Source organism: Neolamprologus multifasciatus, chromosome 23 (assembly GCF_963576455.1).
Source record: "Neolamprologus multifasciatus chromosome 23, fNeoMul1.2, whole genome shotgun sequence".
NCBI classification, from domain to species: Eukaryota; Metazoa; Chordata; class Actinopteri; order Cichliformes; family Cichlidae; genus Neolamprologus; species Neolamprologus multifasciatus.
The window spans coordinates 26,990,667-27,012,731 of record NC_140460.1 but is presented as its reverse complement, the minus strand read 5'-3'; the positions used below and the strand labels follow the sequence as shown (position 1 = coordinate 27,012,731).

General features: G+C 41.0%; 1 protein-coding gene across 1 annotated transcript in view; it reads left to right on the top strand.

Annotated features, from left to right (window-relative positions):
* The first annotated feature begins 7,573 nt into the window (after positions 1-7,573).
* obsl1a (obscurin like cytoskeletal adaptor 1a) overlaps positions 7,574-22,065 on the top strand; it is a 20,390-nt gene continuing 5,898 nt past the window's right edge. Inside the window, exons 1-18 of the mRNA XM_085151803.1 lie at positions 7,574-8,079; positions 9,401-10,663; positions 12,767-13,036; positions 13,323-13,583; positions 14,033-14,338; positions 15,312-15,578; positions 15,666-15,941; positions 16,341-16,455; positions 16,661-16,821; positions 17,017-17,289; positions 17,396-17,671; positions 17,775-18,050; positions 18,133-18,408; positions 20,003-20,278; positions 20,367-20,636; positions 20,728-20,994; positions 21,069-21,338; positions 21,453-21,719. Of these exons, the coding sequence (XP_085007929.1) occupies positions 9,475-10,663; positions 12,767-13,036; positions 13,323-13,583; positions 14,033-14,338; positions 15,312-15,578; positions 15,666-15,941; positions 16,341-16,455; positions 16,661-16,821; positions 17,017-17,289; positions 17,396-17,671; positions 17,775-18,050; positions 18,133-18,408; positions 20,003-20,278; positions 20,367-20,636; positions 20,728-20,994; positions 21,069-21,338; positions 21,453-21,719 (5,296 nt within the window). The 5' untranslated portion in view covers positions 7,574-8,079; positions 9,401-9,474. The remainder of the gene's footprint in view (positions 8,080-9,400; positions 10,664-12,766; positions 13,037-13,322; positions 13,584-14,032; positions 14,339-15,311; positions 15,579-15,665; positions 15,942-16,340; positions 16,456-16,660; positions 16,822-17,016; positions 17,290-17,395; positions 17,672-17,774; positions 18,051-18,132; positions 18,409-20,002; positions 20,279-20,366; positions 20,637-20,727; positions 20,995-21,068; positions 21,339-21,452; positions 21,720-22,065) is intronic.

Below are 22,065 nucleotides of genomic sequence, written 5' to 3'. Positions count from 1 at the left end.
GCTTTCTTAAATAAAATGTATTATTATTATCATTATTATTATTAACTCACTGGACCTAGATGACAGACTATTTGACTGTATAAAAATGCATACATAACTGCAGCATTAATTCCTTTCTCTTGTGATTCTGGAAATTTCTTAAAAATTAACACATCTGTCTGTGGAAGATGTTACAGAGATTAGAAACCTTGCTGAGATCATAGACGCTGACCACATTCCAGCAACAATTCAATTCAACAGCATATTTAAAACCAAAAAAAAAAAAAAATCATGAGATGATCAGAATGAGACCTCCATTCAAAATTGGTCCAGGTCTGGATTAACAACGACTGCCTATAGTTTTGTTGACCAGAAGGTGGAAATTGTTTGGCGGTAGACAGAGGAGGAGGAGGTAAAGGCGTGTTGGGAGGCAGAGAAGGAAGTGAGAGTAGGTACTTTAAATGGAGGGATGATGACTGGTAAAGAGAGAGCTGGCTGATATGAAGAAAATGAAGGTAGTTTTAATGTCCGTGTAAGAAACCAGTTGGAAGGGAAGCAAGGCCAGAAGCATTAGATTCAAACTGCTCTGCGATCGTGTAGATTGGAAGAGAAATAGAGTAGGGCAGGGGTAGGCAACTCCAGGCCTCGAGTGCCGGTGTCCTGCAGGTTTTAGATCGCACCCTGGGTTAACACACCTGAATGGACTGGTTCTTATATAGCGCTTTTCTACTCTTTCTGAGCACTCAAAGCGCTGTACACAACTTGTACATTCACCCATTCACACCCATTCGCACAAGCACATTTTTCTAAGTGCTTTCTAAGGTAACATTCACACACACATTCATACTCCGATGGATGCATCGGAGAGCAATTTGGGGTTAGTATCTTGCCCAAGGATATTTGGCATGCAGACTGGGGAAGCCAGGGATCGAACCACCAACCTTCCGATCAGTAGATGACCTGCTCTACCACCTGAGCTACAGCCACCCATAAATGATTAGTTAATCATAATCAAATGATTAGTTCATTACCAGGCATCTGGAGAACTTCAAGAAATGCTGAGGAGTCATTTAGCCCTTTAAATCAGCTGTGATGGATCATGGACACATCTAAAACCTCCAGGACACCGGCACTCGAGGCCTGGATTTGCCTACCCCCAGACTTCAGTGGATATGTAGGTAAATGGAACAGGGGTGATGAGGAGGTGATAGGTGGGTATGATGTAAAGGAGAGGAATGCAAAAAGGGAAATGGGAAAAGAATGAAATGGAATTTCAAGAAGACTAACATAGGGTGAAGGTAAGAGTGGAGGAAGGTCCACACTGGTGGCCTAAATGTTATGCAGAAGATGCAACCTGGCATACAGAATATTTTAAGGTGATGAAGAAAGCTGAAGGAGCTTTTTAACCTCACATGATCTCAGCCAGAGCGACGGGCTTCAGGTACTCCTTGTTCCCAAAAACTGCTTCCTCTGTGGAAGCTGTGTTAGTGCAGCGGTCCCCAACCTTTTTTGTGCCACGGACCAGTTTATGTCCGACAGTATTTTCACAGACCGGGGTTTAAGGTGTCGCAGATAATATAACAAATAAAACCAGTACCTGTACCAAAAAAAGTTAGATTTATTCAAAACACATGGGAAAAGACACAGGGAAACAGAGTAAACGATAAAGAAAATAATAACAATAAAAACTGATAAAAAACAAAACAAAACCTGAAAACCATAAATTTCACCCTCGAGCCTCAACTTTCGCGGCCCGTTACCAAATGACTCACAGACCAGTACTGGTCCATGGCCCAGGGGTTGGGGACTGCTGTGTTATTGGGATCCAGGAGATCCCGAAAGCATCGGTGTCATCAAACTCCTCCCTTCATCTATTTCAGCCACCTGTCTTGAAAAGGGAATTTCTTATCAAATTTTCTGAAACAAAACTAAATATCAGTTAGTGCACGTGTTCTTGTGAATCAAATGTATTATACAAGTATTTCTGAGCCACAGTGTCATCAAAGATCTATGGTGCAACCATACTTGTGACCCTGATGTCCCCTATGCAATCAGCACGTGATCTTCCTAATCAGGAAGGAAGGTTTGTCCTTGACAGCTGGCTCACTGGGCAGCTGGAAATAGTTGGATATGTCACAAAGCCATGACTATATGTAATCACTGGATTATGCAATGTGAGGTTGGAAAGAGAGAGCCAAGCAGAGGAAACATGGAGAAAAGGATTGATAGGATTGCATCCTATCACTATGCAATCGATTATATAGCTCTAAGAATATATGAGTATATATTTCTAAGCATAAATGACAATCCAACCATATAAACCTAACAATTATTGTTACACCCTTCACATCTATCACTACTACTACATGACTGCTAAAAATGTAATGTAAGTAATTAATCTTTCATCATACAGGACATCTACAGCCGATTTAAGATCAAAGATTTTGGAGACTTCTCATCATCATTCCTGCAGCGAGGGTGACAGTCAAATTTGTCTTCAAGTGTTTGTAAGTTTGTCTTGTACTAACTTTTCTACTCATCCAGAGTAAGTAAGATTACAGCTCTTACTTGCTGGCACTAATTCATACTGATTTTATTTTTTAAAGCTTTTTAAATTTCCATTCATTTATATCTTTTTCATCTACATTAGCCTCAGTTTTGTTATTTATGTGCCAGTAGGTGTCAGGATGTCACATTACTAAATGCCATGAATGTTTTCTGCCATTTTTGAGAGGGATACTGTTTTTTTAATTCATACAATCTGACATAATTTTGTGGTTTTACATCAAATTATATGTTTTGCAATAACTGCTATTAACAAAGCACTCAATTATATTAGGAATTATATTTCAAAATTGGATATCGGAAGTAAGCAGCATGGTACAGAGATATGATATCATACAGAAGACAAAGACAATAATAACAACAACAACAACAACAACAACAACAATAATAATAATAATGATATAGTTTCTGTTGCTCATGTCAGAATGTACATTTTCATGCAGTTATTTTTTTAATCAATGAAATCCTGTCAGTTTACTTGGCAAAAACAACATTTATTTCAACAACTAGAAGTATAAAAATCCTAAGGTAGCAAGATGCCAAAAACAAAACAAAACAAAATAAAAAACATGCGGAGCACAACAAACTTTCCTCAAATAAATGTGTTATGTATTCGCTTTGTCTGAAATTGTATTTTTCTCACAATATTGTCCACAACAACAAATGATCAGGGACAATACAGGGAGGAAAAAACACACAAAAGATCTAGATCCAAACATTTGCCTACACCCCTGTTTTTTACTAACCAACATAACACTATGATTTATGATTTATGTATTTTTTAATATTTTTTGTGAAAAAAAAACAAGAAAAAAACTTCTTTACCAAAAGACTTTAGGAACCAGAGAGGTCTTATTTGAGCTGAAGTCAGGGTATATTCACTACTGATGTTGATGTTATGCTTACAGAACAATTCGAAAACTGCCTCTAAAAATACTCCAGACTTAAAAATATAAACACATTGTGTTTATATTTTTAAGTCTGGAGTATTTTTAGTTGGGGGGGGGGGGGGGGGGGGGTCTATGAGTGCACATATATCTTTGTTTTTCTGTGTGTCACTAGTGGGTGGGTGAGAGTGAGTGAACAAGTGGTGTGTGTGTGTGTGTGTGTGTGTGTGTGTGTGTGTGTGTGTGTGTGTGTGTGTGTGTGTATCCCCCGGTGGGATATGGTCGCCCCTTTCCAGTGGACGCTTCTGCCCCTCCCTGAGCCTGGGCCTTCCCCTTGTCAGGGGAGGTGCTGACGGATACCGGGTGCCAGGTGGATCCTGGGAACCTGCTCGTACCTCGGTGGCCTTCCTCTACTTGCCTGTTGCCTCTGGTACTCTTTGCATGGGCACCCCATCTGCAGCCTCTCTCCTTCTCCTGCAGGGATGGGCGTGTGGATATTGCCGAGATGTGTGGCTTATGACATAGTATGACATTGTCATACTACTCCACATATAATGTAATATATGAAATAACACAAAAAAGAAAGAAAAAAATCAATGGATAAAAGATTCACATGAACAAGAGGAGCCTATAGAGATTCTTTGTAGCTGTTCTTGCAAAAGCAAAATGTGTTCGGCTCATGGACAGGTTTAGGTGAGTTTTCACTCAAGACTACCTGGGTCTTGTAAAGCTACAGATATGATTTTCCCCCAAATCAAATTGATGTATTTTCTGGCTTGTGGGGCTTAGATTATATAGGGCTGTGCAAAAGTCATGAACCATGCTTCACTTCTTTGTTTTGCTAAAAAAACGAGGTGATTTAGTGAAATGTGTGCAAACTTTCAGTATATAATAACAGTAAGTAAGGCAATTCACAACTATAACAAGCTTGAAAGTCAATATTTGGCATGACCCCCTTTATTCTTCAACACAGCCTGATCTCTTGTCGGCAGCTTTTCTGTAATTTCTTTAGAAATAGTTCTCCAGGCTTCTTGAAGGACATCCAAAGCTCATTTTGTTCTGTTCTCTTTCCAGATGATCCCACACTGCATCAATACTATTGGGTACGGGCTCCGGGGAGGCCAATCCATGACTAAGCTGTTATGACACAACACCAGTTCATCCTTTGAGTGAGGTGCCTTTGCATGCTTGAATGATTCACAGGCCAGTGTTGGCTGTCTTAAAAAACAAAAACATTCATCTGAAAATAGGTATGAGTACTGCACTGAAAACAGGTAAAAAGGGGGAAAAAAGCAGACAATGTGCATAGAATAACTTTGAAATACCTTCAAAAACCTGGAGAACTATTGCTCAAGATCCCCACTAAAAATTAAGCGGGTCAATGGAAGTAAAGACTTGCAAATTACGAATGAGTCAGCCCTGTCACGCGGGGTTCAGGTCACATGAGTCAGGACTTTGGGACAGTGTGGCAGTGTTTGTTGAGAAAGCTTTTCCTATAAAGGAAATGTTACTCGCATTCAGACTAAAGCTGCCTTCATTTCCCTGAAAGAGAGCGGAAGAATGACCTCCAAGGTCACAGGTAAATGGTAAATGGACTAATTCTTAAATAGCGCTTTTCTACTCTTCTGGAGCACTCAAAGCGATTTATACAACATGCCTCATTCACCCATTCATACAAGCACTTTTCTCTATTGTGATAATGGTGATGATATGAACTGAAATTTTGGTACAGATGGTACAGCAAACTGTGCTCGCAGACAGATTTCTACGAGTACGCACAGAGATTTCTCCAGATTCTCTGAATCTTTTGATAATATTATGTACTGTCGTCAATTTTATAGACACTGTTTTTTACAGAAAGGCGAACCTCTGCTCATCTTTACTTCTGAGAAACTCTGCCTCTCTAAGAAGCTCTTTTCCTAGTCAGTCATGTTACTGACCTGATCCCAAGCAATGTAATAAGTTTGTCCAGCTATTTCTTTTCAGTCCTACTTGCTTTTCTAGCCTTTTGCTGCCCAACTTTTTGAGACATTGAGTAAGTAGTTTTTATGACATTATAAAGGCAATAAAATATAGATTTGTCTCACACATATACACAGAAGTTTTTATTTTCCCTAGCAGGCTTGCTGGTTGCATGGAAAAGGCGGAAGAGCCAAAATGTGAGTGATCACTTGACTCTGTTGTTGTTGATATCTGTGTCTATATCATCTGCCAGTTCAGGATCCTTTTCATTTTCCGTACACCTTCACTCTTGTCTTTTACAGCAGTGATGAAGTTTGAGAAGGACGGGGTCCTGTCTGTCTACGTGTGCATGCCTCCTCTAGTCTCTGGGGACATAAATACTTCATCCTGGGACCATAATGTTTTTGTAGATTCCCAGTAAAATCAACCAGCTTAATAAGACTGCAATGACAGACAGTTTAGCAGTGATCAGAACTGAACTCTCCTTTGTCCAGAGAAGGCCACACATTTCCAGAATGATTATTCTATTTTGATTTCATGCTCTACAAATAAGAACTTACCACATCTAATGGACAGTACTGAAAAACAGTATTTCTGTGTATGGCTTTTAACTTAGTGTTGTACAAAAGGCTTTAACCTTCTGAAATCTAAGCATTCTCTCTATATGAATATTTTTATAACTTTAACACAGCACAGAAGAATAGTTTCCTTGGTTTGAAGCGAGGGTGATTGGCATATTGTTAAAGACCCCATGGTCTCAGTCAATCCTCTTCAGCTTTTGATATTGAAACCCAATCTCAGGACAAAGAGCAGAACTGTGCTTTTAATTCCTGGTACACCTAACAGCTGCGGGGATGACCGCATGGATTGTAATGTCAGAGGTATAAGTAGCCTTAAATGGGGCGAGCAGTGTGGTGTGACTCCTTCAAATGACTGTGGTATTAATTCATCTGTTCAGTGATACATGCTTGATAGATCACATCGCATATTTTATTTAAAACCCTATAAACCCATATATAAAATATGAATTTCTCATCATTATACTCGCACTTTAGGGAAGTTTAGCCTGTGCTTGACATAATATTCCCAGTGTGTTAATTCAGCGCCGTCACAAAGGGGTCAAAGTTATGTGACCTGTATTCAAGGTCAAATATCCGTGACGACAGGTTGCATGCAGTGTGTATCAGTGGCTTCGGCTGTCCGAAACGCTCCACTTGAAGAGATAGGGCAGAGAGCTGTTGTCTGAGAATGCAGGCAATATGTGTCAACACCAAATTCAAATCTGCCACGGAAGGAGACAATTGATAAGTGAACAAGCACCCGTGCTCGCAGGGGGAAATAAAAATACTAAGATGACGACATGGGTTTAGTGTTCATGTACTGCTCACCTATACTGTGTATCTTTTAGACACAACTGGAGAGGTGAGTAGTTTTTGATCACGTAGTTTGAAATCTGACGCCAGTTGTATGTTACGCATCTTGTTTCATGTTTTAAGTTTTTCCCACAATTTATAATCTTCTGAATCACCTACCTGTCCAGACTTGTACCACAAAGGGGCCTGAATTAAAATAAGTGTTATCACCTTGTGAAATTTTTGTATTAATTCTCTTCAAATCACAGTGTTATATCGGTCTACATATAACTCATTTATCACTGAGAACAGATTTTTCAATTCTTAATATGTGCTGAAATACAAACATACAAACATTTTTGACACACAAAAAGAGAGATGAAGCGCAGGGCGTGGAGCGTATTAATATGAGTTGTTAACAATGCTTGGTTACAAAAATGATGGTAGTTACTATGTTACAATTGTGTAACATTAACTGATGATGCAGTACTAAGATAATATATATATGGCCGTGTATCTGAAATGTCATGACATAGTCTTTTATCTTTTTAGCGTGAATTGCATTATCATGACACCAAACTCTTTGTTTCATTTCCATCTGTTGATCATCCCTCAGTATAAACCATTTTCTAATGTGTGACACTAATTTGACCCTATTTATGGGTCAGCGTGACTCATGAGGCAAGGAGCTCCAGCAGGCAGGGCGTCCTTTCTCTTCTAAAGGTTTAACTCAGGATATCTTTTAAGCTGAGTGATCCATCGCAGAGCTCGGCCCCCTTCTATCTTCAGCGAACCATAGCCTGTCAATGGGGAGCCTAACTTTATCTGGCCCAGTGTCATTGAAGCTGCTGGTATTTTTAGGGGTGGCTTGCAGTGGCAGCAGCTGCAAAAGCATTTACTGCCCCCCACCACCAATTCCAGCTCACTCTCTCTCACACCACACTCTTTAGCTATTGGACAATGACAGTATCAGAGCTGACGCATAAACCAGACACTCAGCTGAAAGGCTGTGGTCATTTTACTCCTTGCCACCTGCAACCCAACACCAGACTGAGGGGACACAACTAAGATATTACTATGACTCTGGACCACCAAATGTGAATGGAAGATACCATTTTTCTCAGCTGCGTTGGTGTTCAGTGACCAGCAGGTGCTCCAAACAAGACAAACCAGGAAAACAAGGAACATGAGCTGAAGACTCTAAACGTGCTTCTTGAATGCTAACCTAACCAAAGATCATCCAAGTAAACTGATGCCAGCTTGTAATTTTAAGAATAACATTTTAAGGCATCACAAGAGAGACAAATGCTATAAAGACAGCATTTCTTAAAGCGGTAAGTCTATCCTCTGAACTCTTTTTTTTGTGTCACTGTGTAACTCTCTCCTGAAAATGCCTGAGGAGGATCTTTTCTTTACATGTGCCAACAAAACATTCTAAGACTGACTGAGCTTGGGATGTGCCTCTACTTGTCATAAAGTTGTATGACTTTATGCTCTTTAGATGATTTCCAAGCATGATGTGTCACAGAGAACAAATGGCTGCCATTCTCAAAGCAAAAAGAAAGGTGGTGACAACACAGAGGAAACAAATGAGCTATGAAAAGAGACAAGAGGCAGCTGCATTACAAATGGAGGCTAAAGCTTTAGATCAGGGATGTCAAACTCATTTGACATTGTGTTTATCTATTACTAAATTACTTTGGCTTAGTGTGAATGGTAATGGGGCAGATTTGTATCAGTCATAAAGGCTGTAAAAATACAGTTATAAGTCAAAATCTATTACTTCCTTCACATTTTCAAAAGCTGTCAAGTGGGCTCGATTGGAGTCCTTGCCCCCAGACTTTATGTTTGACACCCTTGCTTTATATACTGAATTGTTTAAGTTGTTGCTAGAATGTTACAATGAGCTGACAAAGAGAAGCCAACAGTAAGACTGCAAACAACATTCTGTACACATGAATGTATATAAGAGATTAGTTGGTCCTAGTTAGTGACTGCAGGTGTGTTTGTGTGTGCTATGTGACACAGAGGCTCCAGCATCTTTTTTTGGACAGACTGTTTTATAAATACACTCTTCACTGAGCTACAGCACCAGCTGTGAGACAACCAAAAGTGTTTGCTCAATACCCACCTCGCAAAACCACTAAACTTCTTTACTTCAGCTTTGGGAACTATATTGAGTATTCTGAATTTTTTTTTAAATTTGATTTAATTCAGTTTTATTTAAATGGTGCCAAATAACAACAACTGTCACTTCAACACACTTTATATTGTAAGGTAAAAACACTACAATAATGGAGAGAAACCCCCACAATCAGAAGACCAAGCACTTGGCGAGAGTGGAAAGGAAAAACTCCCTTTTTTCAACCTTCAGCAGAACCAAACTCAGGGAGGGGCGGCCATGAAAGGTTGGCGATGGGAGGAGGAAGGCAGGAAAAAGATACACCGTGGAATAAATGGAGATTAATAATTTTATTGTATTTTATAAAACTCTTCATTCTGCTTTCAGTTTGAGTCAGATTACTGATGAACCCATCTGGGACACAATAACCACACAGTTACTGTTTAGATGGTGCTTTGGGGTTTGAACTCAAAAGCTGCACTCATGGAAGATTTTAATCATCTACTAAACTAATAATCTTCTTTCTCTTTCAGCACTTTACAAAACAGAAGAAGATCATTTTGAGAAGAAATTTCTTCATTCGACCCAAACAAAAGGTGACATCACCATGGATATTTTTGGTGGTGCACCTCGTGTTTTAGGCTATCCACGTCCTGTAGTGGCCCAGTGTGGAACAGATGCAACACTGAAGTGCCAAATCGGTGGAGACCCACGCCCAGATGTGATCTGGGAACGCAAAAATGTCCAGATCCTGTCTGAAGGACGCTACAAGATCTCGGAGGAGGGAAAGGTTTACTTGCTGACCATCACCAGAGTGACCCAGCAGGATGCTGGCCAGTACATCTGCAAGGCTAGAAATAGCATAGGAGAAACCTATGCAGCAGCCTCACTTAAAGTTGAAGGAGAGGCCCAGCAACAAGAAGAGGACGCAAGACAGTTAGTGGTCAATGGTGGGGCGCAATCTATGCAAGAAAATGGAGAATTTGTGGGACACATAAATGGCTACAATGCAGTGCAAAATGGTGAACACTGCAAGGCAAATGGAGGGGAACTGAATGAAGAATGGAACAGCAGGCTAAGCAAAAACCAAGCAGGGGTTGATCTAACATCTGATGACAGACCGCGATTCCTCATCAAGCCCCTGTCTCTGCGTGTGGATCGGGGCGAAGATGCTGCCTTCTCCTGTAAAATCTGGGGGACCCCTCTGCCAGAGGTGATTTGGGAAAAGGATGGGAAGAAACTCAATGACATCTTTGAGAGTTCTCACTTCAGCATGAGAAATGAAGATGGTGGCTGGTTCCAACTCAAGATATATCGGACGCGTATGCCAGACAAAGGCGTCTACACCTGCAAGGCCGTTAACTGCCATGGTGAGGCCCTGGCTGGGGCCGTCCTTCTTGTCGAGCCTGTACCAGAACGAGGGGACAGCAAAACATCCTCGACCAGTCACACTAACAGCCAGTGGTCACCAAAGCACAGGGGTGGGAGGCCCAGTTTGTCAAGGATCACAGCAGAGCCACCTGTCGATGCGTCAAAAGTGAAGAAATTTGCAGTAGCGGAGGGGAAACACGCCAAGTTTCGCTGCTTTGTAACAGGGAAGCCAAAACCTGAGATCATCTGGAAGAAAGATGGAGTTCCCCTAGAGCCTGACAGACGTCATCTGATATTTGAGGACAGAGAGGGCTACTACACCCTGAAGGTGCTGTACTGTAAAGTGCAGGACACAGGGTTGTATGTGTGTGCAGCATCAAATGCGCTGGGAAACACCCTAAGTGCCGTTCACCTGTCCGTCAAAGGTATGGCAACCTGTTCTTTTTTCTGCAACCTTCATGGAAGAACATGACATGTGATATTCTTCTTGAACAATATTTAACCCAAATAATGTTAGTCCTCTGTGTTGCTACAAGTAAATGGAAAAAGTGATTAAAGGAGTAAAAGAAAACCACAGAAGGTGATTAACATTGAAACATTATTATAAAACCTCTGAAAATAACCACCTACACTCAAAAAAATCTGTTGTTGGATGAACACAATTTAATCATGGCACCTTTTTCCATGTGATTTAACCAACTGGTGGTTTGACAGCATGGTGGCACGGTGGTTAGCTCTGTTGCCGCACAGCAAGAAGGTCCTGAGTTCAATTCCACCATCAGGCCGGGGTCTTTCTGTGTGGAGTTTGCATGTTCTCCCCGTGTTTGCGTGGGTTCCCCTCCGGGTACTCCGGCTTCCTCCCACCGTCCAAAGACATGCAAAGACATGCAGCTTGTGGGGATAGGTTAATTGGATAATCCAAATTGTCAGTAGGTGTGAATGTGGGAGTGAATGTGAGTGTGAATGGTTGTCTGTCCCTGTGTGTTGGCCCTGCGACAGACTGGCGACCTGTCCAGGGTGTACCCCACCTCTCGCCCTATGACAGCTGGGATAGGCTCCAGCGCCCCCCGCGACCCTGAAAAGGAGAAGCGGAAGCGAATGGATGGATGGATGGTTTGATGTAATCAGATTACGATGGATCAACGTAGTATACTTACATTGACTTGAAGGGATTTATTTAAGTATGTAGAGTGAAATTTGTTTTAATTCATTCTACACAAGTTAAAAACTTCAGGAAAACGCAATGAAATCTTGTTGTTTGAACACCTACTTTGTTAATCAAGGCAATTACTACTAGTCTTGCTTAATGAACCAATATGCAGGTTGATGATTTCATACAGACAAACAACCATTTGCACTTACATTCATGGGTAATTTATAATCACCAGTTAACCTAACCTAACTCTAATTACACACTGCAAACTAGCCAGATTGTGGATTTGAACCCAGGCCCTTCTTGTTGTGAGGCAACAGCACTAACCATTACACCACCAAGCTGTCAACCCAGGCTTAACAAAACTAGGAAAGCTATGATTACAAGGCTTGATGCAGAATTTTCTGTACGTTTTTGTCCTTGACAGGTTAAACCACAATAAATAGCAATAGCATATTTAGGTGTGGGTGTAGCTGTCTGCCTCTTAAAACACCAGCAATTTTCCTGCAGTTTGACATCTAATATGATCTTGTGAATTTCGTGAGTACAGGCAACTAACCACTCTTACTAGATTGTATCATGTCATCTCAACAAGAACAAATGAAGTTGCTGAATTTCATGCAGATGCTACACGATTTAATCATGTTCACCATAGAAACATGAAATTATTTAGTTGAAATTACAAGTTTGAATCTTTTACATGTAACAACCACCCAATTTCTTTTTTTTTGAGTGTAGAAAACACTTCATTGTACCAAATATTATCCCTTAAAGCGGATTAAATTGCTTTCATGCTGTTGGGACCTTTTGAATAACACAAAAGAAATGTCTTTCTTTTCAAGACACTAGTCACTGAAAATGGACAACTGAAATAAATATGTATATCTCCAGTTACAATAAATGAGGGCATATCTTAAACCATACTAATAAAACATTATACCATTAGCTGCAATTGTGAGGGCTGTGCATAGTTAAAATGCTACCCCATTCATATGTGATTCATTCTGCATCTGTGAGCTGCCTCTACCATAAGAGTCAATTTGGTTAATGGGCTCAACATGCCAGTCATTAACATACAGATAACATGAAGGAACATTACCACTGCTAATCACTGCTTGAAAACTATTATATGGTAGCAAAAGAGAATCAAAAATTAAGTGTTTGCACTAAAATTTTTCATTTCCACACATTACATTTTAATTATTATTTTGAGTTTGAGTTTTTCTAGGCCTGCTGCCAATGCAGTGAATTTGAGCTGTCTCCTAAATCTACGCTAGCACTGCGAAACAGCTTCTTGTTTGGCATCTCCATCAATCCTTGCACACATGTACCCATATATATGTACGATTCATCCACTAGTTATATTATTCTTCAGGCCCTGCCGTGCGGTTCAGGCGCCCGTTAAAAGACGTGGAGGTGAAAGAGCGGGACGTTGCCGTGCTTGAGTGTGAGGTACCTGATGAGTCACTCCCAGCTGCCTGGTACCTGGAAGACCAGAGGCTGATGCCGAGCAATAAATATGGGATGGAGCAGAAAGGAACCAAACGAAGACTCACTATTCACGATGTGGGAACAGACGATGATGGAGTCTACCTCTGTGAGATGCCTGATGGAGCAAAGAGCATTGCTGAGCTCTCAGTTAAAGGTACACTGTGAAAAATAGGCTACGGTGCATCAAATTACTGTAAAAAGGGATAGTATTTCTAGGACTAGTACTTCAGGAAGACAAAATTTCAATGCACACTTGCTTTATCGCATTAACTTAATGATATCCATTCATGTCATCATTTCAAGCTAAATGATCTCTGTATAAACACCTGCTAGCACAGTGTGTGGTCAAAAGGGGAAACTACCTGATGCAGCTTTTAAGCTTATTTCGAAAAACTATTTGCTTAAGAAATTTAAGTACGCATTAATCTTTATCCGTACAGGTACTATTGTCCGTAAGCTTCCACGAAAGCTGGAGGTCCTGGAGGGTGAGAACGCAGCCTTCTGCGTGGAGGTGGAGAACGACGACATGGAGGTCCACTGGTTCAAAGACGGGTTGAAGCTACATGAAACACACCAAACAATCCTCAAGTCTTTTGGCAAAACTCACATTCTGGTCTTTGTCAACGTGGCCTATCACGACTCGGGAGTTGTGACATTTGTCGCAGGACGATCCAAGACTTCATCACGCCTCAAAGTCAAAGGTAATTTAGCAAACACTTTGTGTAAATGTTTGTTAAGGTTTTTTGCCTTGATTTGAAGAAAAGCTTTGAAGGTTGTGTTTGAGATTTAAATAAACATTTATTTCAGGTTTATTTGTTGCAGGATCATTTGTGATTTAAGAGTTTTTAAGAGTCTTTTGTTACATTCAGTGTTTTTGCTGGGGGTGAGAGTGGGAACTCTCATGGCAAGTGTATTTTTATAAGGAGTCATATGCAAAAATGTAGGCTCACTTGTCTAAATGTATTAATTTTAAGACATTAAAATGTATTTTTATTTAATTATTTTTACATTTTTCTAATAATACATTACAATTATTGCTTCTGCTTCTATACTAATTAACTAAATAGTTTCAGTGGATGTAATGATGCCTGACAATCAGCCTTTTATCAAACCACCCTTATTACATTCTTTTTTCTTCTTTGTCTTTCAGCCACACGACACTGCCCACCTATCTGTCCGGTGGGAGTCAAAATGGATGTAGACAGACCCAACAGTGCGCTACTTAACTGGGATCCCGCTCCCAGTAGTCAGACCTCCACCCGCTCTGTGTTTGTGCTGGAGATGCAAGAAGTGGGTTCTCAGGAATGGCAGAAGTGTTTCACCTCAGAGACCGTCACCTCAGCTGAGGTCACCGGTGACATCGTACCATGCGAGGGCAACTACCGTTTCAGAGTTTGCTGCATTAACAAATATGGACGAAGCGGCCATGTGGAGTTTCCCAAAGTTGTCCATCTGGGTGAGGACACAACGACGACAGATTTTACATACAGATATATTAAATGTTTTGATCATTTTTTTTTAAGTTTTACTTGAAACTCTTCTTTGAGGTGAATATAATTTTATTCAAAAACACTACAGTTTACTTTAAGGGTAAAAAATATGAAACACAAAACTGTATACATTTTTAGGTAGAGCGTTTGTTTTTTAACTTGCTGAGTAACCATGGGCATATAAATGTTAATCATTTTTCTTCTTTTAATTATGGTTATTTCAGTTATATTGTACTTAAATTTGTTGTGGGTGTTTGATGTGGTCTCCAGTGTGGCAAAGAAAAGTGTTAAGGTTTAAGCGAACAAGGACAATGTAGTTATATTTATCAGTGATAAACGTAGATATTATGTAGACTGGAGTAAGAGAACTAATATGATGACAACCAAACAGCTGACAGTACCGTAAAATGACAATTTCCTTCTGGTAAATTTAACTTCCAGCACTTTCCTGTAATTTTCTAGAGTAAACTACACATTATTTGTTGACTAATAGTGTACGACATAGGATATGTTTATAGGACTAAATTGAGCAATTTAAAAATATGGACCAATATTTTTTTCTTTCAGACACCAATGATAAAATGACAATGAGTTTAAAAATAATCTTGTTTTAATGTCCCAACAAGTCGTGTATTAGTCATTTATGCACTGCCAGATCTGCTTGGATCAGCTGGTTGATATTTTGTGGCAGTTCAGACATTGTTGCCAGGGAAGCAACAGGGAAGTTGCAGAGCGCCATCTGGTGGCGGACTATGCAAGCTGTGCAAAATCAACACATAACATAGTAGAAACACATTTTTCCTGTCTCTTCTTTACTTTTTAATTCTGTTGTAAATTCTGGTGCCAATATATGTGCAAATAGCTAACATCATTAAGGCCAACATATCTGTCAGGCTTAATTGACTAATACCTGTACTGTACTTCTTCTGTACTTCCTAGTTCCTGGGCCCAAGATCCTCAGCCGCCTCCAAAGCTGTGAGGTTGTAGAAGGACAAGATGCTCGCTTCTCCATTGAATTGTCTGCCCCAATGGTTGGAACCTGGTTTCTCAATAGTGCTCAACTGCAGCACGGCGGACGATATTCAATACAACACAATCAAACAAAGCACTCAGTGGTGATCCATGAAAGTCGCATGACAGAGGATGAAGCAGAGGTCACCTTCATAGCTAACGGAGTCAGGGATTCCGCTGTGCTCAACGTTAAACGTAGGTGTAAAAACCTCTGAAAAACCTGTGATTGATGCATTTTTTTTAAGTTTGCTTAATTCTGTGTTCATTCCTTTTTTTCATCAGCTGCCGTGATGAAATTCAGTCCTCTGTCAGAGTTAGACAGCAAGAAAAAGGTGGACATAGGGGATGCCATTGTACTCTACTGTGAAGTCTCCCACCCGTTTGCAAAAGTATCCTGGTTCAAAGATGGCAAGGAGCTTCAGGTCTCAGATGGTCTAAACATCCAGGCGGATGGGAATATGAGGAGGATCGTGATCCAGTCAGCTGAGGAATCTCACTCTGGAGTTTACACATGTGAAACTTCAGGGGATGTCATCACATTCAATGTGGATGTTGCAGGTAATTGGTTTATGAACAGATGACATGCTGATGAGCCTCTTTAACATCAACATGGATATTAATTGACCATTTTGTTATATTTACTTAAAGAATCACATGTTCATTTTCTTATACAGAAAAATTCATACTTAATATACTATCTGGATTTCATATCATGAAAATACTGATGTTTCTTGGATTATTAAGTGACACTGAATATAAACAACTGTGTCTCTGACTGATTTTTATGTCTTGTAAGAAACCAAAACCTTGTTTAAAACCTGTGCTAACACATTTGGACCACATCTGGGCTTATTATTAAACCATACCAAGAATCACACCAATTTTTAGAGGGCTAGTTCATGTAATACCTTGAGCTCCAGCCATTGACGTGCAGTCTTCCTTCTACCCTGTTTTAAGGTCCTCCGGTGGATTTCAGTCCGGTCGCTGAGGATGAACTTCATAAGAGCAGCATGGAGTTGGACCCTGTGGTGCTGGTCTGCCATGTCTCCAGAGATGATGCTGAAGTTGTGTGGTAAGACGATGACTGAAGAATTCCTGTTTGCAAATAAAGACAGATCTGTAGATCTTCTGTGTTTCCAGTGTCTAACTGTTCAAATACTCCCTGCATCATTTTGTTTACTGCACAATCAACCTCTTAGTAGGACACAGGTTTTTTATTAATGTAAATAAAACAAACTCTTTGAGACTCTTTACGGTTATCTGTGTCTGTGTCCCAGGTATAAAGACGGCTGTGAGATCAAGCCCAGTGACAACATAACTCTGCAGGCAGAAGGAACCATGAGGAGGTTAATTATCCGCTCTGCAGAGACCTCAGATGCTGGAAGTTATACTTGCCAGGCAGGAAACAGCAGCATGGAGTTCACAGTCAATGTCCGAGGTACACTGACCTTTCTCCTCCAACTCCTGTTGGTAAAAACAAAAGGCATTTAACAACATATTTTGGCTGTGTTTTGGCCCTGAAGTTTTAAAATGAGAATAAAAAGATTAAAGGTGGCATTGTGGAACAAATAGATTATTAATTCATTATGAGCATCATTTGACCTCGCTCTTATTCCTCAAACAAAAAACACAGAGCCTCCAGTGATGATAGTGGAACCTAAAGACGATGTGGTGATGGAGAGCTACATCTCAGAGGAGGTCCACCTGCAGTGCGAGCTGTCTCGCTCCAGGGGGAAGGTGCGATGGTTCAAGGATGGCCTGCAGGTGGCAGAGAGTGAAAACATCCAGCTGATATCAGAAGGCCCTTACAGGAGGCTGACAATTCTCTGCAGCTCAGAGGAGGATGCTGGAGAGTATGTCTGTGAAACAGATGGAGACTCCATCTTCTTCCAAGTTGGTGTTAAAGGTAAAACTTTAGTGCTCACCTCTTCTGACAGATATCAAATTGAAACATAGAGAATCTATAAAATAAGTTTAAATGCTTATCTTTTAATATCTTTCACTTGTACTAGATCCACCAGTAAGAATCATTTATCCCAGTGAATCAGAGCTGGAACTGACTCACTTGGCATCAGAGAGGCTGGAGCTCAGCTGTGAGATCTCAAAGGCGGATGCTCCTGTGCGCTGGTTTAAAGACGGTCTAGAAGTAGAGGCAGGGCACAACTTGATCCTGGAGGTGGACGGGGCCCAACGGAGGCTCATTATACCCATAACCACTGTGCACGACACGGGGGAGTATGTATGTGACACAGAAGATGACTCTTTGGCTTTCCTAGTAACTATTACAGGTAAACAGGCATACATTCAGGCTAATTATTTATGGTCTATACATTCAATAAACGAATCATCACATTACATTTTACATACTTTATTTCTCTTTGCTTCACTTAGAGCCACCAGTAACGCTAACTTGCCCCAAAGACATAGCTGACAAACTGGAGAGTCTTGCTGGCAAACCAGTGATTCTAGAGATTGAGGTGTCCCGACCAAATGCAGAAGTCAAGTGGCTGATAAATGGTGAAGAAATTCAGCAAAGCAGCAATGTCACCATCACAGAAGATGGGCTCATTCGTCGTTTGACAATTCACTCTCCCACTCCTGAGGATTCTGGCAAATACACTTGTGACGCTATGGATGATAAAATTGATTTCCAGGTTAAAGTTTCAGGTAAGATGCAGCAATTGCCTCGGTATGAGTTTTCTGACCCATTGTGAAATTTAAAGATAAATGTTCAATTCTGTGTCCTCAGAGCCACCAGTAAAGATTTTAAGAAAGTCAGAGATCAAGAACAACCTAAAGTTTTTGATTTCTGATGACATTGTGCTGGAGTGTGAGCTCTCCAGAGCCAATGCTGTCGCCAAATGGTACAAGGATGGCTGTCGTGTTCAGGGTGATGAAAGGTTCTGTGAAGAGGAAGAAGGTCCTTTCCGCTCGCTCGTCATCCTCAATGCTGAACTCGAAGATTCAGGAGAATATTTTTTGGATGTCGGAGATGACAGTATCAGCTTCCAAGTTACAGTAGAAGGTAAGGTTAATCTGGCTGAATGTATTTTTCTTCTTTTTTAATTTTTTCTCAGAAAGCAGTCGTGCATATTTGTTTAATATGCACATTGAAATACATATCCTGGTCAAAAAGGACTCCAAGTTTCCTCACATGGTTACTGCAGGTGAAAACAATGCCATCCATGGTAAATACAGTCCCAATCAAAAGTTTAAGACCACTTGGAAATGGCAAAATATCATATTTCGCATGGTTGGATCTTAACAAGGTTCCAGGTAGAGCTTCAACACGCAACAAGAAGAAATGGGAGTGAGACAAAACATTTTTTTGAGCATGCAATTTATTGAAAACAACACTTAAACTGAAACAGGCTGTTTTACAGGAAAAAGCACCTACTATGGTGCATAAAAAACATCACAGGTGGGATCTGCTTGTCATGCAAGTAACACTGGAAACCATCAGGATTTTTTCTCATCAGAAAATAAAACTTTCTACCACCTCATGTCCAAACAGTCCAAACGGTCAGTTCTGTGGCGTTCAAGGAGACGAGGCATTTGAAGATGTTATTTTGTTTTTGAAGCCCTTCAGTCTCATATGCGGTCTGAAGGTTATGGGGCTGCAGTCAGCACCAATAATGGCCTTAATTTGGGTCAAGAATCGTCCAGTGTCTTGACGGACAGCCAATTGGATCCTCTGGCTCAGTGCTGGTGAAATGTTTTTGGGTCTTCCATCATAACCCTCAGATTCATTTAAGAAATTCCAAATGACTGTCTTACTGCGTCCCACCTCAGCAGCGATGGCACTCTGTGAGAGACCCTGCTTGTGCAGTTTAACAACCCGACCATGTTCAAAAAGGGAACTTTTTTGACTTTTTAAGATCCCACCATGCAAATATGAGTTTTTGCCATTTTTCAAGGGGTCTTAAGCTTTTGATTGGGACTGTATCTGGTTAGATACCATGTTACTAAGATTTTTAAGCAAAGTAAAATAGTCAAATTTTTATTTGAACTTAGAGGTTATATGGGCCTTTATGCCTGCAGTTTAACTAATAGGTGTTTCATGTAGCTTTATTGACACATAGAGCTGGGTATCATCTGCATAGCAATGCAATTGTATGCTATGGTTTCTAATGTTACTGCTTAAGAGGAGCATTTATAATGTAAATAGAATTCGTCCTAGCACAACTGGAAGTCCGATCTACATGAACAGAATGTCTCTGAGAGACTCCGTTCTGTCAGAGGCCATGACAAGGTTATTCATAACCTTCATGTCAATGCTGTTTCTGAGAGGAATTCTGAACTGTTAAGTTTTATACATACCATTCCAATGAAGATAAGCAGTTAGCTGTTTTTCAAGTACTTTTTAAACATTTATTTAAATAAAAGGCTAAACTTATTTTTTGAAAGGGATAAGGCTAAGCATCTTGCCTTGGACTTTTTGAAAACATTTTTGAAAACATTTCAAAACGGCAGCTAGTATCTGGCAGGATCAAGTAGTTATAATTTTGCCTTCCACTGGCATGATATTATCACAAAAGAGCTATCTCTGTATGTACATATTTTTCAAAAGGATATTTCTGGCAAAACCTTGCATGAATAAATCCATCTTCTTCCCTCAGAGCCTCCAGTGACCATTGTTGGAAACTCAAATGACCTTGAATACCAGGAAATGATGGCAGGCGATGACCTGATCCTGGCCTGTGAGGTATCTCGTGCTAATGCCCCTGTCCAGTGGTATTGTAATGACAGGCTTCTCACCAGTGATGACCGGACCTATATTGAAAGCTATGGGACACTGAGGAAAATCATCATTTCCTGTGTTCAGCCTTCTGATTCTGGAAAGTATGTGTGTGACGCTGTGGATGACAAGATGGTCAGCGTTATACGCATTCAAGGTACGAATCCACAAAGTAAACCTTCACAGCTTTAAAGAAGAGAAAAAAGGTCATGTAACGTTCTTTTAAATTTTCTTTTCTATCAAAGAGACTCCAGTTACATTTGTGAACAAGGAGGATGACATTGTTGTGACGGGTTACGAAGCAGAGAGCGTGACCTTGACAAGCTATGTTTCCAAGGAAAGCGCTCTAGTGCGCTGGATGAAAGACTGGTCGCCTGCTGAAGGTGATCGTTACCGAGCACTCATGGAGGGCCATAAACGCACTTTTACTATCGAGCCTTTGAGACGCTCTGATGCCGGCGAGTACACCTGCGACATCAACACAGACCAGATGCACTTCAGCCTGCTGGTGAAAGGTTAAAATTTTGTTTTGCATTTTGAACAGCTTTGTAGAAAGCCTCAGTCTGGCCTATCTTCTCATATCAACTTTGATTTTCTGTATTACAGAAATGAGAATTAAGTTCACAAAGCCACTTAGAGACACTGTGGCCCACGCTGATGGTATGGTGACCCTTCGGTGTGAGGTGTGCAAGCCAAAAGCGGACGTCCAGTGGTTAAGGAATGGAGTAGAAGTGGTCCCAAACAGGAGATTCTCCATTAGGGCAGATGGAGTCGAAAGAAGCTTGACCATTCATCGTCTATCTCGAGAGGATGCTGGCGAGTATACCTGTGAGTCCAGAGATGACCGGACTGTTGCAAAACTGAGGGTAGAAAGTAAGTATGCATTGAAATAGAGTTCCTCTCCTCTTTTCAATGAGGTAGCAGCTTCATAACTTTTGTCTTTTCAGTGCCCCGAGTCATTGAGTTCCTCACTGAACTCCACAACACTACAGTGCTGGAAGGAGAAGATGCCACCTTTAAGTGTGTGGTTTCCCCAGAGGATGTCCAGCTGGTCTGGCTCATGGACAATGAGCCTATCACTCTGGGTGATCGTTTCCAGGCAACCCACAATGGCCTGTGCCACACCTTGGTGATTAAAAAGTGCCAGATGCTGGACTGCTCAAAAATTACAGCAGAAGCTGAAGGACAAATGAGCAAAGCCAGCCTCAAAGTTCAGGGTAAGACCAATCGTCAAGGTTAAAAGAGACATTAAAATCCATCCATCTATCTTCTATCTGTGTTCTAAAAGTACCAGCAGTTGATCATTTTTTTCTGCCTCTTGTAATGTTAAGAGGCTCAGGTCATGTTCACTAAGAAAATGGAAGCTGTTATGGCAGAGGAGTTTGGTGATGCCACTTTGGAGGCAGAGATTAGCCTGGAGGCCGGTGAGGTCCAGTGGATGAGGCAGGGGGTGGTTATCCAGTCTGGTCCCCGACACACGCTGGCCCAGAACGGCTGCAAACGCAGTCTCACCATCCACAACCTGACTCTGTCGGACAGGGGGACTTACCGGTGCGAGACTCTGCATGACCGGACGCAGGTCAAACTCAATGTAGAACGTAAGTGAACTGCAGCAGGGTATGAATAACACTTTTATCCAGACATAATAATAATGATAATAATGGATTGCATTTATTTAGCGCTTTTCGGGGCCCTCAAGCACTGTACAATTCCACTATTCATTCACTCTCACATTCACACACTGGTGGAGGCAGCTACAGTTGTAGCCACAGCTGCCCTGGGGCAGACTGACAGAAGTGAGGCTGCCATATCGCGCCATCGGCCCCTCTGGCCATCACCAGTAGGCGGTAGGTGAAGTGTCTTGCCCAAGGACACAACGACCGAGACTGTCCGAGCCAGGGCTCGAACCGGCAACCTTCCGGTTACAAGACGAACTGCCAATGC